The 17,982-nt window shown below is 48.4% G+C and overlaps 1 protein-coding gene across 2 annotated transcripts; it reads left to right on the forward strand.

Annotated features, from left to right (window-relative positions):
• The first annotated feature begins 8,841 nt into the window (after positions 1-8,841).
• Fezf1 (FEZ family zinc finger 1) lies at positions 8,842-17,583 on the forward strand. Of its 2 annotated transcripts, none has more exons than XM_076566156.1 (5): positions 8,842-9,114; positions 14,461-15,337; positions 15,589-15,723; positions 15,995-16,127; positions 16,529-17,579. In XM_076566156.1, exons 1-5 carry the CDS (start codon positions 9,038-9,040, stop codon positions 16,894-16,896), a joined length of 1,590 nt encoding a protein of 529 aa, XP_076422271.1. In that variant the 5' UTR covers positions 8,842-9,037; the 3' UTR covers positions 16,897-17,579. The 2 variants fall into 2 exon arrangements, with proteins under 2 accessions (XP_076422271.1, XP_042128766.2); XM_042272832.2 differs by lacking the exon at positions 8,842-9,114 and adding an exon at positions 11,732-11,967 and having other exon boundaries at positions 16,529-17,583.
• The last annotated feature ends 399 nt before the right edge of the window (positions 17,584-17,982 follow it).

Raw genomic sequence — 17,982 nt, forward strand, 5'->3', positions numbered from 1 at the left:
GTGTTCATTAAACTTAAATAGATTAAATGCAGTAAGATATTTGCAGTATCTCAAACATCTAACTATCTGGCTCTGTGTTTTTGTTTTATTCTGTGATGTTTTGTTTTCAATCAAATAAGCAAGAGTTACGAACGAACATTGTGCTCTGTACCCGGTAGGCCTACAATCTGATAAAAAAGAATTATTTTGAGAACACACATTCATAGCAAGGAAAATGTTAAGTACCTACTCAAATACTGTATATTAGTAGTAATAACCACTGATAACTAGCAATATTAGTAATGATACTAATGTTCATCAGCAATTGGCATGACTGGTAGTAATTCTCCCAATATTTTCTTGATATAATTTTAAAGGATTATAGTGTTTTGATTTGTAATCCCCGAATTTTTATTTTGGGGTTTTCCCTAATATATACTGGCATACTATGCTACTGCACTCACTCAGAAGTAAAGTTTTGTTTGACGTAGGATTTTGGTGTGTTGTCCAGACTGGTCTGGAAGTCTAAGGCTCCCATATCCCTCCTCCCTCAGCCTCCTAAGTAACTGTAGGCATATACCAACCCCACCTAGTTATACTGACAAATAATTTCTGCAGTACCAAAATGAAAGTATTACTGAATTTATGGACACTTATGTGATAAAATGTCAGGAATGCCTTCAACTTCCAAACTTGTTTCTCCTGTCATGTCACAGAAATGGTGACCAGGGTGATCAGACTGGTCCACAAAAATGTGCTTTATCCACAATTATTACATAGCAATATTAGGGCCTGATGTTTCGGTCCTGAAAGTAAGATGACATGATAAACATGAAAGATGACAATTTCTTCCATTTTCCCTGATGAAAAAGTAAGGACTGTTTCTGAAAACAGTTTGTCCACAGATACTTTTGCTCTTTTTCTCCACTATCAGACCCTTTGCCTTAAGTATTCTGTCATGTGACCCTTAACTCCTTGTGACCTCTAACCCAATGGCACCATCCCAACATGAAATTTCTCTCTACCTAGAAACCAGTGTGTACATGCACCAGGTGCGTGCACGCTTGTACATAGGATATTGAACCCTTGGCGGTTTGCATCCTAACAGCATACCATACTGCTGATCTACTCCCCCCTTTCCAGTGAAATTTCCATGGTCTTGATAGTGTTGGTGTCAGCATAATTGATTCTAGTTGTTCTAAAATGCCCCAACAGATGACCCTTGCCCTCTCAAGTCTACCAGAACTCTTTAAAACAGTAACTGTTTGCTCCAAGGACAGGTCTAGTTGGCAGGATTCACACACAACAGGGAAAGCGAGCAATAAGGGGACAGCATTAGGGTAGAAATGATCTGTTTCAGCCTTGCCTGCGGCACCTCAGCCTTGGGGCTTCTGCAGAGGGTGACCCTTCCCGTTCCTTTCTAAATGCTTCATTTCCTCCTTCCCATTTTGCCCACAACTAGACAACACCAAACCAAGTTATGGACCTGCTCTAAATTCTACAAGGTCCACTCACACTGACCTTTGAGCCACAAAAAGGTGCGTGAAACATATTTAAAGAAGCGATCAAAAAGTAGAGAAAATTGCTTTGGTGTCCTTTGCCCAGAATTTCTCTTTAGCCTAATGAAAAATTTCTTGAAATGACTTAATTGGTCACTGATGGAATCCTTGTATTGGACACCCAAGCAGATATTAAAGCAAGATCAGTTTTAGACGGTATTCTTCTCTTGAAAGTGCTTTTAGGAGGAAAAACAAAGTTTAAAAACCCAACAAGTCTTGCAAATCTTTCGAAGTGCAAATCCTCCTCATGAATGTATTTAGGGAAAAGCAGAAAAGCTGCACTGGGCAGTTGGCTGAGTTTCAAGTGAGGTCAATCAGAGAGAGGCTATGAACTCATCTGCAAAGAACGGTCGTTCAAACATTTATTGAGTAAAGATCAGAACGACGTCCTGTCGGACAAGAAACAGTGCCACACAGCCCACGGGAAACCTCCGTGCGCCACCGACTGTGGGTTGTCCGTGCATTCACGTATTTTCCACTTGAATTCCCTTTCGCCGGGGCTCATTGTCCCTGGATAAGGAGAAGAGATTTCCTGCTAGTTTCCTAATGCCCGTGCAAAGGGGTTTGGGGGCCCCCCCATTACGCCCCTCCCGGGTCACAGCCTGGCCTGGAGCAGTCCACCTTCGCCCTCGATGATGACCCACGGTAACAGGGTCCACCGCTTTCCAGATTCCTACTGTGGCAGAGAATCATTTACCTCTTGTCCTTTGCCTCCCAAAAGGGGCACTCGGGGGAGGCGAATGCTTGCGGGTTGGGGGGGGGGGACCCCAGGCTGCAGAGTGCACTGGGAAGTCAGGGCTCCAGCCTTCCTTGCCCGGTGGCCCAGAATCTGGGGAAAGTGCTTCATTGAGGCACTGATCTCTATCAGAAGAGGACTTTAGTCACCTTTATTTCGTATTCTCAACCCAGAAAATGAAAATTTGCCAGTCTCGGTCCCTGTGGGCAGGTGACAGATCTGTGATCCTGGGAGATGCTCCCTAGCTCCCTCAGTGCAGCCCAGCAGGTCACAGCCTCACCGCGGGCTCCAAGCCCTGCATGCACCGGGCCCCCCAACCTTAGAGGAAGGCAGGTTCCCGGCCCCAAGTCAAGTTACTTCCAGGCTACCCCACTGATAACTGAAGATGGAACGGGGTTCTGCTTTAAACGAATTCTCCCGGTATTGAAGGGAGCTGAGACCATCCACACGGACTAGCTGCAAACTTCGAGCGTGGGGTTCACAAGTCACAAGAGCCTGTCAATCATAGACTTTACCGTACTTGGTGGCTTTCAGGGAGAGTGTGCAGGTACATCTAGAGTCCATGAAGGAAGGTGCATGCCTGTGGTCCCAGCTACTTAGGAAGCTGTATCTTGAGGAGTAGGAGCTAGCCCAGCCTGTCTCTAAACAGAAACTGAAAAAGTGCTGAGGTATGAATGTGTATCTCAGCATATAATTATCTTAGTGAGTGTGAAGCCCTGGGTTCAGTCCTTTGTAAGGTAGAGGGAGGTTCCATCTGTCCATCCATGTGTCCCCCTATCCCCATCCCCAGATAGGGTCTCACTATGCAGTTTTGATTATCCTAGAACTCACTCAGTAGACCAGACTAGTCTTGAGCTCACAGAAATCAGCTTGCCTCAGCCTCCCAAGTGTTGGGATTAAGGGTTTACTAATTTAAAAGGCTATGGAAAAGTGCACCTGGCGGCAACATAACTCCCTTCAAAAAGCCCAGCTTTACAGTCAGAAAAATCAGTCTGAATTTGAATTTGGTGGACAACACCTTTTCCTCATATCTAAGCCCCGTAGCCTTGAACAAGTTTCGGGCACTTAATAAGGAAGATTATTCTAAGGATTAGGATCATGTTATAAAGTTCTGGTTGTTATTAACTATTTCTTGGTAGAGTGATGGATTATAAAAAATGATGGGAGTCCAGCATGGACCAGCAGGCATCACCAGTTTCACAAGTCATTCTGCCTGAGGCTGGCACAGGTTCCTTTTGGCTCACACTCAGCTCTGAACTTCCAACCTCACACCTGGGATGTTTGTGAACTGGCTAAGATTGTCCAGTTCCAGCTTTGTAAAGGGGACCATGGGGGGGGGGTGAGGAGTGGGGGGATGGGGGGATGGGATGCCCATCATCTAAAAGGCCAGGCACTGCCACAGCAGCCCCTGAAGCTGAGGCTGCAGAGGGAGGCAACTGCAGACACTCTGGGTCTACTCTACGTGGGAATGGCAGTGTTCTGGGAATCTGATGTGGGAAGAGGGATAATCCAATCAGTGCCACACGGTACACTGGAAATCCCAGGCCTGTGGCCAATGCAGTTCAGTTCAGGGGAGCGTCAGGAGGCAAATGGGGTGTGCATTAATGCTTTTTTAAGTGTAAGGGGCTGTTCTGAATCCTAGAACAAAGTCGCCACACAAGCAACCACTTGCAAATGGAGAAGTAACAGGAGAGAGAGGGAAGGAGAGAGAGACAGAGACAGAGACAGACAGAGACAGAGAGGGGGGTCCTCTGCAGTGTTCACCCACAACATCCACACTGTGGAGCCAGGCATAGCGCAGACATAGAAGCGTTAGAAGAAATGATAGGTAGTGCCAGGTAAGCCAGCATCTAGCCCCAATGGGTTGCTGAACAAAACATTTCTAGGAAAATTCAAACATCACTGAGGCCCAGTACAGGACAGAGGGTACACCCTCTGAGAATCCTTTGCCCTGGTGAGGCTGGGACATAAACACTGGGTGGCCCTGCAGAAGCAAATGCTCCCTACTCATCAAAGGGAAAAACAAGTTTGGCACAAGGGCTGTTGAACTGCTGCCGACTGTTCCCCCACCCCAGCCATTCCTTTTTTTAAGAAGCCGACCTGTAACTTTCTCAATCCCAGAAGTGGGGGCTGAATACCATGATGTTTTCAGTCTCCCTATACCTTACAACTTTACAATGAAGGGTCTTGTGTTTGTGTATTTATTTGTAACAGAGGGATAATATCAACAACAACAAAAATCTTGTAGACTTGTCTCCAATTTCTGTCCACATTGTACCCCCTAGGTCCAAGAGGAAGTGGAGAGTTATTTCAACTGAATAGTTGATCTCAAACACCCTCAGACACAGCAGTTGCTCCTCTCAAAGCGCAGCCTGCCTTATGTTTGTTTACAGAACCCATAAACATAGATGCCGCCGATATGTTCCTGTGTGAAAATGAAAAGTGATACATCATGCTATTTCAGCGTCTATTCACATGGAATCGGGTGTGTCTTTTAGCACCAGCCCCTCCACCACTTGTCCCACAAGTAACTCTCTTGGGTGTAACTGGAAGGAAGAAATTTTGTTGCAATTCTGAAGCTTGTTCTTCTGTGCGTTTCTTTTGCACCAGCATTAGACAATGCCAACTGTGTCTTTGCAGGAGAGTGTGGCAGGGAGGAAGGAAAAGTTTTATTAAAGAGTGTCACACAGCCAAAAGATAAAACCCAGTGGGAAGTATCTCAAAAGGTAGAAAGTGAAACAGGGAGTGGCCAGGTGAGAGAGTCCTGTGAGAACAGAGCTTTTGTTAGCTCCTCCTGGCTGGAGCTGCTAGTTATTTTCTTGAGCCGCTCCAAAGTTACTGTGTGGAAGAAGTTCATTCGTTGTCATTCATTCAAACACTATAGGTTTGTTGTTGTTGCATTGTAGGATTATAAGGTGTGTTCTTTCACACATGAGAATGAATATTCTGTGGAAAGCTGATTGACTTTAGCATTGTGTAATTGCTTCATAAGAAGTGAAGTCTGTTGTAACCAAACTGGCATCTTTTTCAAGAGGCTTTTGTGGGAGTTCTTTCCTGAGTCTACAGAAGAGTGTACGCTGGGACTACAGAGCTGGATGTGGGAGAGGAGGCCCCAAGGACAAGAAAAGTCCTTGAGGTGGTGAAAAAGAATTTATAAATGCAATCCCTGTATTTGTTTTTAACATTTCCATATATTCGGCCTAAAATCTATCATTGAGAGGAGGGATTATTTTAAAATTCATTTGTCTGAACAATTTAGAAAAGTTTCTAACTTTTTAAACAGTGGTAATAGCTTGTCATACATTAAGTAATCGTAGTTTAAGGTCTCTTCAATGTTGGTGTCTTTCAGAGATGAAAGGACTTTCTAATGTAGTCCCATTTTACAGGGGAAAAAATTCAAAGTAAAGGAAAACCATTAATCTCCATTCTGAACCAGTTCACTGTTCTGTGTGGCCTGGCCAGTCAAGAGCACTTAGCTTAGGGCTCCAAAGAGGGGTGTGTGTGTGTGTGTGTGTGTGTGTGTGTGTGTGTGTGTGTGTGTCCCAAATGTTCAGGATAAATTGGTGTTGTGGATATTTCTGAAGAACATTCTTAAAAGGAAATGTTACTTTTGTTTTCCATGAATAATGGAAGAATCTAAGCTTCTAAGAGGAGAAAAACAGAGTCTATTCTACTAAATAGATGCCCAGAATGGGGAGGGAGAGGGAAAAGAGTAGTTTTTCCAATAAAATTCCCAGTCCTACAATTGTAATCAAAATTTTGGAAATTAAAATGACTGACCACTCTACTTGGATTAAATGCTAGGGAATGCTGCCCATTCTGCAGATGGATCTTTCAGAGAAGAGCATCACAGGAAATACCGGAAGACAGGGAAGCAGAAGGAAACCACCCCCATTTCCAGGCTCCTATGGTCGGATCTCCCACATCTAACTAGAGAGAGGGAGACTCAATACTTCACCCCAGGCTGTGGCCTTGTGCTTTCCAAGTGACCATGCAGCCCAGACACAGTTGGAAGGCATAGTGCCTTCCTGGCTGAAATACGGGGATACTGGGGTCCCCCCATCCCTGGCCCAGGGTTTCCTTTTAGGTGTTTTATGGGGAACCATTAAGAAGGTGCTACAATGGGACTCTGCAATTTAAGTTCCCAATGGCAACTAAGTCAAATGGAGAACACACACACACACACACACACACACACACACACACACACACACGGGGGTGGAGGTGGGGGGGCGAGAGTTCTGCAGCTCCCATGTGTTTTGTAGCTGCTCTGATCACTGTTTCTCTATTCTGTATTAAACGTGTCTTTTTTGACAGTCGGTTCTCTTGGTAGGAGTTGAGTCTTCACTTACTTGAGGAATTGATAAATTGGAACTTTCCATTCATATTAAAGGCTAACTACATTGCGTGAAATAAAACATCAGCCATATAAAATGGCACTAGGTCCCTGGGAATGAAAAGACTCCAATTATTACCGCGCTTGCTGCCTTTTGTTCAAAACAAATGCTCTTAATTGAAGGAAGGAGGGGGAAAAAAGTCTTTTGCAGCTGAGAAATCTAGACCAGCACAATAAAAGCTGATTTCTCTTCCTTCTCTCTCTCTTTTTTCCTCTCCTTCAGCAGTGGTGTGAAAGTTCAGATACTCTGCGTAGTGAGGAGAGAGTTCCAAGAAGCAATAACGAGCCAACACCGGGAACACATCCAGGTCCGCGGTGCGAAAATAAAATATGTGCCATCGAATTATTATTTTTGTCCTTTAGGTTTACATCTACGCCCTTGTATTATGTAAATTTCTGAGAAGCTGTGAATCACAGGGTTAGGTAGACCCCCCCCCCCTCCACACACACATACACATTCGCCTCCTTCACAAGCAACAGGAGCCGACCTCATTCAGTCTTTGAGTGATTCACACAGACTGGCCCGGTTCTTCCAGCTTTTTACTCTGCGCGCCACTTCCCTTTCCACTCTTGACCCAGACAGCCTTCGGAAGCTACAGGCTGCTGCCCGCACTGGGGGACGTCAAGCCACCAGCCCTTCGTGGTCACCTAGGGCCAAAAGAGAGTTGCTGGCAGTTCTAGGCGGTCCCAGGATACTGGTCCTCTGGGAGGCCAGTGGCCAGGATTAACCAGAGGGAGTTAAGGGAGATTTCTAGAAAAACAATGAAAAACTTCTAAATCAATTCAGACTAAAAAGGTAAATTTGTTTGTTTGTTTTGAAGTTTTCAGACTGGATCTCTGTAGACCAGGCTGACCTCGAACTTGCAGCAATCCTCCTGCCTCGGGCTCTCTAAAGTCGGGGTTCCAGACAACACACCTGTCCATTCAGCAAGAAGGCAACAACCCAAATTGATATTTGAAAAAGTAGTAAGAGCCCTTAATAAAGGACCAAGCCTCTTTTTCTAGGGGTGTCCCCGGAGTGGGTAATGTTAAACTCCAGTAACAAACCCACTCCTGAGGAGGGTGGGGCGAGCGACAGTGGGCTTTCAAAGAGTGTACCCATCCAGGCTGTGCAGTGAAAGGTGCTAGAGCTGAGACCCTTCTGCCCCCGAGGCTGTGGAAGTCACCCGGCGGTGGGTCTGGTACCACTGCCATCTCCTTCAGTGTTAGTGGAGGTCTGGGGTTTGGCCCAGGGAAATCAGGACTCAGAGGACAAATTGAAGCGTGTGACTTAAAACAGTAAGATTAAAAGAGATCTCTTGTTAGGAAAATTTCTCCTTTTCTCTGGGACTTTAAGTGCTATAGTCAGGCCATTTCTAACCATCAACCAACCAGTTTCAAAAAGTAAGGAATCCCCAGGAACCCAGAATGGAGAGAACACGAACACACACACACACACACACACACACACACACACACACACACACACACACACACACACACACACCTGAAAGACTTTTCGAGGATGGACTGAGAAGTGCCACAGGTACTTTGGAATAGTTTAAGAAAGTGACCGACAAAACTAATAACGATACAAACAGCCAAGCTTTCGTCCCTCCCGAGGCCTGCCCCACAGGCAGGTCTGTTTCCGCCCACCTGACGTGCAGGCTGGCTGACCCTTCACTTACACCCGGAGTTGTCAAAGCCTGGCTATTAGTGAGCGCTCGGCTCAAAAACTTTTCAAGTGAGTTCCCCGCCAACTGTTTCTTGGTCTCGTAAACACAAACCCGCGCCCCCCCCCCTCCCGAAACTTACAAGCCTCCCCCCTCCTTCTTGCAGCCTCTCGGGCTAGCAGAGCCGGGAGGGAGGAGCACAGTCGGGCCAGGGAGGGGCTGGAGGGCCAGTGACGGTCCTGAGGCCAGAGTTCGGGACCAGATCGGCCACAGTCACGCCGGCCGGGCCGACGGTGGGGGCCGTGCCCTGGGGGAGGCGCTGCTGCAGTTCGGAGCTGGGCGGGACACGCACGGTGCTGCGGGCCAGCGGAAAGGTCCAGCAGCCGGCGGCTGGAGACGCGCCCCAGCTCCCCGTCCCCGCCAAGTCCCACGAGCTGCGCTCCCCAGCTCCTCGTTGGCTGTCGCATCAGCTCCGTCCCTCTCGGCGGCGGAGACGTCGTCGTTTTAGCTGAGATTTGTGAGTGAGAACCGAGCAGAGCAGAACTCGACTGGGACAAATTCTCAGCTTACTTCGGACTTCTGTTCACGGGCTGGGCTCTGGCGAGCGAAGCGTGACCCAGGCGGGTCGCCTCTATCCCACCCCAAGCCACAGGAACACAGGTTCCCTGGGCAGCTGGGCCCGGGACCTCCAGGCCGAGCGAGCGAAGGCGGATGGATGTTGAAACAGCCTGGGGCTGCCGGTCAGCGCAGGACATTCCCGGGCCCAAACGGCTGTGGACTGGAATCCAGGAGGTAACTGAAACCATAAAAAGGCTCTAGAGATGTTTGGCTCGCGGATACTGATTTACCTATCATGCCTCTCTCTTGCTATAATCTCATTCTTCACTCTGTGTTATTTCCATTTCTATTGTCGCCTTTCGTTTCACGGGATCACTCACGGAAGAAAGTTTGAACTTAACACCGAAACTGCTGCTCTAAAACCCTGGCCAGAAACAGGGAAGAGTGGGGCTTTATGTTGAGTACTGTTTTACTAACTGACTTTTTAGGAATTATCTGGTAACTTCTGCGCCATGCTAATCAGCCAGTTGCATGAACCAGCTTCTCTATCATTGGAGACACATTGTCAGCGTGGAAGAAAAAATACTTTAGGCACGTCCTCTTTTTCGTGTTCGCACATTTCAACTTTCAACAGCACCGTTGCAAATTATAAGCAAAACCGCTGGGTGTTGATTGCCTGACTTGGAGCGGCTGCCCGAAAAGTTGAGCTCCTTGTTTGTGAACTTCTTTTCCACCAAGCCCAGGCCTGAGTCGCTCGTAGCCTTGCAGCCGAGAGGGACGCGCCTCACAGGCCTGGAAGAGCGGGTGAGAGAAATCCCAGCGTTAGGGTAGGGGTAGACATCATCAGCCCTAGAGGTGGCTGACAGAGTTACCTGCCGCCTTTGTGAACGCTCCTGAGTTAGAACGTTTCACTTCCCTTTACAAACTAGTTTAGCATGCAAATGCTGTTTGGAGAGTCATGATTTCATTGAATTTAAAGAAAATCCTGATATAAAAGAAATAGTAACGACAAAGGTCTGGAGACAAGTAACAGACTGCTCTCAAACTCCTCCATCCCGTGTGTGTGTGTATGGGGGGGGTGGTGGCAGGGGTTCTCCAGTTCACAGAGTCCGAACTGGTAACACTGGCCTTCACACGCTATACAAAATTAACAAGGAGTCTTTCTTAAAGTAATACTTTTATTCATCATATGAGAACTTACTACAATGTAGTTTGCTAATATTCGCCCCCTCACCCCACCCCGTTCTCTCGCTGACTTTTCCCGTTCTTTATTAGCCACCAAATCGACTAAAAGCGTACTGGAAGGCTTAAATCTGAAGCTGTTCTCATGTTTGTTAATGTGCTGCGAAGTTAGTCCCACTGTGTATCCGTTCATTAGTATGAAGTATTCAAAAAGTCTCTTCCCTGGAACCATACAGACCTCATCTGTGTCCTATCCCAACAGCCCGGCTCTATCACACACCAAAAGAAACAACAACACACCAACCCTGACAAAGACTGTGGAGGAATTTAGGGATGCCTTTCCCCTTGTAGAAGTGATCTGTGTGGCCTATGGTGCTGTTTTCCTAGACGGGAAACAGGGTAGATGCCCTCAAACACCGAGGAGGCCGTGATAATTATAACAACTAGTTATCTGGACTGTGAGGAGAGCTGGAAGTCAGGGATGCTTGCTGGATCTGGAAACCCTAGACACAGAGTAGTGACAAATCTATGCACTTGGCTGAAGATCTGCCACGTTACCACGTTTTCCAATTCATTTTTTAAAATAAAAAACTTCATCAATATTCTGTGAGTTATTAAGGAAATAGTCAAAGATTACAGAACACTCGGTGATTTATGGCTATCTCCTATTTTTTTTTTTTTAAATTTCAGATGGCAATAATCTTTACCCTAAAACTGCTAGCTTACGACAGGGACTAAGTAAGAAGTCTGAGGGAAATTACCCAAATCTTTGAGAATTATGAAGAACACAGTTAAGAAAACACCGAAATACAAGGTTAGAGTCTACAGAAGATGTAACTTTCGATTGTGACGTAGTAGGAAAATTTTCCTTGTTTTTCAGGTATTGATTCCACTTTGTTAATTGGCCTCTTTATATCAAGGACTGTTCTGGTTTCATGGGATATCCCATGTTTACTAACCAAAATATTTAAACTCAACTTGCACCTGGAATTAAAGTCGATGGGTGGGACAAGTAAAATCAGCTCTAAACCACACACGGGAAGATTATGGGAATCTCCAAGAAATCCTAAAGATCTGTAAGTTTCTATTTTGCTATTAACTGAACAAACAAAACTCCTTTATATTCTTTTAAGTAAACCGAACAATTTTAACTGGTGGAATCTCTAAGGCCTTCTAAACCTTCCAAATGTATGCTCTGTGCCTGTTACTCCTCTGTAATTTCAAGTGTTTGTAAATAAAACAAAGTATTTATTTCTGACATTAAGAAACTGTTCCTAAATATATTGAGTATTTTAAGAGAATCTTTACCTTATGGAACACATATTAAACGTTAATACATGTTTTGGTTATATACCGAGTGGAAAATATTAACAAATATTGGTATATTAAGACTTGGATTTGTAAAACACATCTTCGGTCTTTGGGATTAGCAAAATCAGGGCTATCTCAAAAGAAAGGAGATAATTGGTGCCTTGCTGTATTTACCCAAGTGACATTTTCAAACACTTGGCAGAAAAGGCAAATCCCGAAAGGCCAATGAAAGGCGAACTATTGAAATGTTAACTATATAAAGCCCTCCGCTAATATTTTCCTTTTTTAAAAGTTAGTGTCCACTGAAGAGGAAATTTATCGAAGGCAAATAAAGGCGTTTTCACCCGGCTGAGGAGAGGGGAGGGGGAGGAGAAGAAGAGAAGAGGGAGGGACACGCGACAAACGTAAAAGAAACTGGTGGCGTTCAGTCAAGACGGCTGGTAACGCTGCAGAGGCCGGGGAGTTGCTCAAGTCAGCTGGGCGCTCCTAGGCTTTCCGCACCCGGCCGTTTCTCGCCTCTGCTGTCTTCTTTAAACTTGTACCGGCGCGGGAGGAGTGCAGCCGGAGAGAGATTTTTCGCTGTTGGGAAGGCAGGTAGGAAAGGGAATCTGATCCGCCCCCAAAGGCAACAATTAAAGTCTTAACCTCTACCCATCTGTCGTGGGACGGGGACACCCCCGCCCCGCGGCCTTTCCTTAAGCAATTCGGGTTCCGCGCCCTTTGTCTGATCAGGTGAAGGACAGAGGCTCTAAGGCCCCAAAAGCAAATCGAACATTTCCAGCTGAGGAAAACTGAGGCCCCAAAGGGCCCCACAATGCCTCCCGGGTTTTGTGTAGTCCGAGGTGTCCTGTCCGGGACTCATGCTCTTGTCTGCTTCACCGGCTTTTCAGAAGCCGCCTGGATACTTGAAACGAGACACTCCCTGGCCTAGCCTCTAAGGCGGGCCACAAACAGCCCGATTTCCCACCATCTGGCTTTCAAAATAACTTTCTGCCGGCTCTTATTTTTCCAGCGATCATTTTTCCCCAGCATCCATTCAGCGGTCCTGCGTCACTGTCAGGCCTCAGCGCCTCGCTCTGGCTTCCTTTCCACCTCAAAGTTGTTTTTTTGTTTTTTTCCCCCTGGCTGTAACTGAACTAGCTCAGGCAAAGTCAGTGTGGGGCGGAGGAGTCTGGGTCCCTGGGTTGGCCTAGGCTAGAAAAGGGGTATGGAGGGAGAAATACTTGAAAGCGCCTCCATTTGAACTCCAGCTTGGCACCTTTGAGTAAATTGGCCTTGGGCTCAACAATCCTAGGCTCCCACATCCACCTCCCATTGCTAGCCCTTTCCAGAGTTCTCACCGGAGAACAGCATGCTATAACTCTTGGCCAGATACCTGGGCTCCCGGTCCACACACCTTAGAATAACTCACCGGGCGGATGGTGCTGGGAGGTTGCCTCCAGGCGGTGGAGCTCAGGGCTCACAGCTCAGCGCTCCTTAGGGCGCTAGCTTGAAAACCGCCGGGTTTTCCTACTACCAGCACCTCGGGAGCACGCCTGGTCCCTGGGCTCTGCGGCTCGCGGCTGGAGGCTCTGTGCGGACTGCGCCCCGGAAGGCGCGCACTGGCACCGCTGCTCTGGGCTCGCACCGGCCGGAGCCGCGGGGACCCGCTCAGTGGGAGCCTCAGCCTCGGGCGTCTTCACCAAAGCCTCGCACAGCTCGCGAATCTCAGCCCCAGGAATCAGGGCCCGGGAGTCACAACAGGAGGGCGCCAGGCGCCCGGAGGACGTGGGGGTGCGTTCAGGGTCGCCAAGCGCTCTTTGGGGGCCACAGATGTGGCTGTGGTCGCCACGCGGGGCGGACGATTCGCCTAGTTCGTCTCTGCGCACAGACACCCTGGGTGTCGCGGGCACGGACTGCTACTGAGAGGCTTACAGACGCGGGCAGCCGGGATCGACAGACTCTGTCTCCCTTCTCGGCTCCACATTTAGAACGCTCGGCTCGGGAAGAGCTGTGGGCGCGAGTCCTTTGCCTTTTCGAGGTTCTCTCTGGAAACTCAAGCAAGCGCGCTCTCGCGTGTGTTTGTGTGTGAGTCCGATCCGCGTCTAGGTTTCTGGCGGCGTGACACCCGCTTATTCCTTGCAACTCCTCAGCCTCAACTTTGTGGTGCTAGTGCGCCTTTCCCAGGACTATTGCCATGGGTATCACTTTTGCAAAACCACAAACACATAACAAGCCTCCCAAGGCCTTCAAATCTCAGGGGCATTTTGGGAGGCCAGTTACCTGCTGGTGTCTTCCAAAGGGTCCAGATGCGCTCGAGCTGTAGAGACTCCAGGATTCAGGGAACGAGCACCCCCCCTGGGTCCTGGAGGACGAAAGTGGACTGCGTGGGAGGTAGCGTGGCCCGACCTGGGCTCAGCGGAACCAAGGAAAGAAACCTCGGATTTTGCCGTCAGAGGCTTCCTGGTCAAGGCTTTCTAGAGCCCGGCGTTTGATAAATATAGCCTGGCATTTGCCCCTGAATTAGACTGTTTCCTTATTTAGCCCTAGCACAATGATTTTAGATGATGTCACTTAGAGCTAAACGAGAAAATTGATCTCAGATTTGCTTGGCCTCTAAAGCCTGGTTAAGCAGATTGAGAATTAAAAAGACAGAGGGAGCAAGGGGGAGGGGCGGTTGGAGGGTAGAGCAGCGTGTGCGGGCGGGCGAGGCGCTTGCGTGGAGGGGAGGGCACGGCGCATTGCGGAGGGAGAGCGCCCCCGCCTCTTCTGGGCGGGGGAACCTCTCTCGCCAATGAAAAGTAGTCACCGACTGCAGAGGGGAAAAAAAAGTTTTCCTGTTGACTGTTGGAAGCGAATTGAGCAATTATCTAGTTTACCTTCTCCTCTTGGAAGTTAACGATTGGCGAGATCTTGGCTGCGTTATTGACACAACACTTTCTATTGATAGAAATAAGTAGTGATTGTCCCCGAGTCATTGGTGCGCCAAGAACTCTGCGATGGGCTGGCAGGAGTCCATTGGGCTGGGCAGGCAGGTTCGGCTGGTGATGCTGGGGAGGAGGAGGAGGAGGAGGCTGCTGGTGGTGACGGTGCCCGTCCTCCCCGCAGGTCTGTGACAAGCAGGGGACGAGGCAACGACCGCGCAACCCAACCCCGGCGGCGGACGGAAGCTGGCGACTCAGTCATGGACAGTAGCTGCCTCAACGCGACCACCAAAATGCTAGCGACGGCTCCAGCTCGGGGCAACGTGATGAACACATCCAAACCCTTGGCTTTCTCCATCGAACGAATCATGGCGCGCACCCCCGAGCCCAAGGCCCTGCCGGTCCCCCACTTCCTGCAGGGAGCCGTGCCCAAAGGAGACCCCAAGCACTCCTTGCACCTCAACTCGTCGATCCCCTGCATGATCCCTTTCGTCCCCGTGGCGTACGACCCTAGCTCCAAAGCCGGAGCGACTGGCTCCGAGCCCCGCAAGGCCAGCCTGGAGGCTCCGGCGCCTCCCGCCGTGGCGCCCTCCGCGCCGGCGTTCAGCTGCAGCGACCTGCTCAACTGCGCGCTAAGTCTCAAGGGCGACCTGGCCCGCGACGCGCTGCCCCTGCAGCAGTACAAGCTGGTAAGGCCGCGCGTGGTCAACCACTCTTCGTTCCACGCCATGGGCGCCCTGTGCTACCTGAACCGAGGTGATGGTCCGTGCCACCCGGCTGCGGGCGTGAACATCCACCCCGTGGCCTCCTATTTTCTCAGCTCCCCTTTGCACCCACCGCCAAAAACGTATTTAGCCGAGAGGAATAAACTGGTTGTCCCCGCGGTGGAGAAGCTCCCTTCGGGTGTAGCTTTCAAAGACCTGTCCCAGGCTCAGCTGCAGCATTACATGAAAGAAAGCGCCCAACTTTTGTCAGAAAAAATTGCATTCAAAGCCTCGGATTTCAGCCGCGGCTCTCCCAATGCCAAACCCAAAGTTTTCACTTGCGAAGTCTGCGGGAAGGTAGGTATTATCCATAAAGGAGTTCCTCCTCTTCCTTCCTTCCTTCCTTCCTTCCTTCCTTCCTTCCTTCCTTCCTTCCTTCCTTCCTTCCTTCCTTCCCTTTCCTTTCTTTCCTTCCTTTCTCCCTCCCTCGCTTCCGTTTTAATATTTGGAGAATAGGGGTAAAAACTTGCCCCCCCTTCCTCCCTCTGTCCACTTCGAATTCAGATCTCTTGTCCAGCTAACCTGTGTTCTATGTGTTTAATCTTAAGGTCTTCAATGCGCACTATAACTTAACCCGTCACATGCCGGTGCACACAGGAGCAAGACCCTTCGTTTGCAAAGTGTGTGGGAAAGGTTTCCGGCAAGCGAGCACTCTTTGCAGGCATAAGATCATTCACACGCAGGTATGTTCTCTATCACAATTTACCAGGAGTCTTCGGAAATGTTTGCCCCTCCCGCCCCCCCTCCCCGCAAAAAAGGTCGATAGAGCCTCACTATTTAGCCTAGGATCTGTCGAGCTGTGCTGGCCACACTGAGGAGATGTCTTGTATTGTCGCCTTTGTTCTGTTTAGAAGCTTCAGGGCGTTAGTGAATCGTGCTGGTAGGACTCCACATCATAATAACAAAGTACCTTAAATTACATTCTCTATTCTCCCCTTTCTCTCTGCTGCTTAGGAAAAACCTCACAAATGCAACCAGTGCGGGAAAGCATTTAATAGAAGTTCCACGTTAAACACACATACCCGGATCCACGCGGGCTACAAACCATTCGTGTGTGAATTCTGTGGCAAAGGATTTCATCAAAAAGGTATTGAGCCCAGCAGATGTCTTCTCACAGTGGGTCTTGGGAGAGCCGTACTGAGTGTTCTCGGGATATTTTAGAAAATGACCCGTTAAGTGTAACTGCGTCCCTGAGGAAGGCTGCGTTCTGACTCCCTACCCTCGGGTCCGACCAGGGTTAGAAAAGGCACGTTTGATACATCAAAGGGTACTTCTCTGTAACCTCCAGTTTTCGTTTCGTATAACTAGAAAAATTAATGTGTATTGATATGTAGAAGAAATCAACTCAGTGTGCTTAAAAAGAAACTTAGGAGGGCCAGTGCCCTGCACCCTGGGTCGGGGCTGTGGTGGCTCTTCAGCCGGCCTCCGTGCCTTCTGCTTCTCCAGCGCGGGTCAGCACCTCATCCCGGCTGTTTTTTTCTGTTTCAGGGAACTACAAAAACCACAAGCTGACCCACAGCGGGGAGAAGCAGTTCAAGTGCAATATCTGCAACAAGGCTTTCCACCAGGTGTACAACCTCACCTTCCACATGCACACTCACAACGACAAGAAACCCTTCACCTGCCCCACGTGCGGCAAGGGCTTCTGCAGGAACTTTGACCTCAAGAAGCACGTTCGCAAGCTGCACGACAGCACCCTGGGGCTGACCCGCACTCCGACTGGGGAGCCAGGCAGCGATCCGCCGCCGCCGCCTCAGCTGCAGCCGCCGCCGCCGCCTGCACCTCTGCCGCCAATGCAGCCCACGTTGCCGCCTTCAGGGCCTCTGCAACCCGGGCTGCACCAAGGCCACCAGTGACGGAGGCCAAAGTTCCCCCACCACCCCAGCGGGAGGGCCCCCACTGCGGAGGTCGGCAGACCAGGGTGGACCTCTTGGTCTAGGCTCTCCTGCAAAAACTGGGGCCCGTTGGGCCCCTCACTTCTGAGCGGACCAGAAGCCTCTACATCCCTTGGCCTTTCGCCTCTTGCATGCACCTGCTAAATGGTTTTGTGTATTATATTCTATATTGGCACTAACAATTATGATACATTTGGAGGGGCTTATTTCAATTTTTTTTTATAAGTTGAAAGACTTTTCATCTCGGGTGGAGAGATGGTGTTTGTTTTGTTTTGTTTTTAAACACATATCTGCTGTATTTATTGAGATCTGTATTATTCTACTCGGGAATGCTGCACCATTTTAATTTTATTATTGTATATATTTCCATTGTGTCGATTCTGCTGTCTCAAAATGCCTGCTGATTGTTTATAATTTCCTCCTTCCCTGAAGCAACAAAACACGGTGTGTATGTTCTATATACACACAGATGTGTGTGCCCGTGAAGGCACGTTCAACGTTTGTGAGCACATACATATACACACATACACATTAGATAAGAGTGGTCCATAATGAATGAATTTGAATTTTTGTTTTGATTCTTGCACGAACAAGTTGATTCATTGACTGTTGGAAATAAATACTTGGAATATGCTTATTTAATCAACAAACTTCAAGACTTTGTATTATTCAACTAAAGATCCCTGGCTCTGACTTTCTCACCCCACACTCATCCTTTTTTTTTTTTTCTTGCATTAATTTTGCCTACTAATTTGATCTGAATATTTACCATATGCAAATAGTCTGTCCCTATGCTTTGGGCAAGGTTATGAAATATGGTTAAACTCTGAGACCGAAGATGTGTCTCTAACAGAAACACGACTTTGGCATGGATCTTCTGGTAGATTTGTGGTACCAAAAGGTGGGGGGACCTTGTACCTCCAGGCCGCGATGTGTGTATTTCCATCATTCTGAAGACACACACTGACTTGTACACAGCTGGCAAAGAGAGGCTCCGTGTTTTTAGATGTGTGCACATGTTTATAGCCGAGTATACTTCCATTCAAG

This window comes from Peromyscus maniculatus, chromosome 3, assembly GCF_049852395.1.
Source record: "Peromyscus maniculatus bairdii isolate BWxNUB_F1_BW_parent chromosome 3, HU_Pman_BW_mat_3.1, whole genome shotgun sequence".
Lineage (NCBI taxonomy): Eukaryota > Metazoa > Chordata > Mammalia > Rodentia > Cricetidae > Peromyscus > Peromyscus maniculatus.

Bases quoted from the DNA above. Each gene is read 5' to 3' on its own strand.
- Fezf1 (XM_076566156.1), top strand. From the start codon at position 9,038: ATGTTGAAACAGCCTGGGGCTGCCGGTCAGCGCAGGACATTCCCGGGC. The intron at 9,115-14,460 runs GTAACTGAAACC...TCCTCCCCGCAG, and splicing joins TGTGGACTGGAATCCAGGAG to GTCTGTGACAAGCAGGGGAC. The intron at 15,724-15,994 runs GTATGTTCTCTA...TCTGCTGCTTAG, and splicing joins ATAAGATCATTCACACGCAG to GAAAAACCTCACAAATGCAA.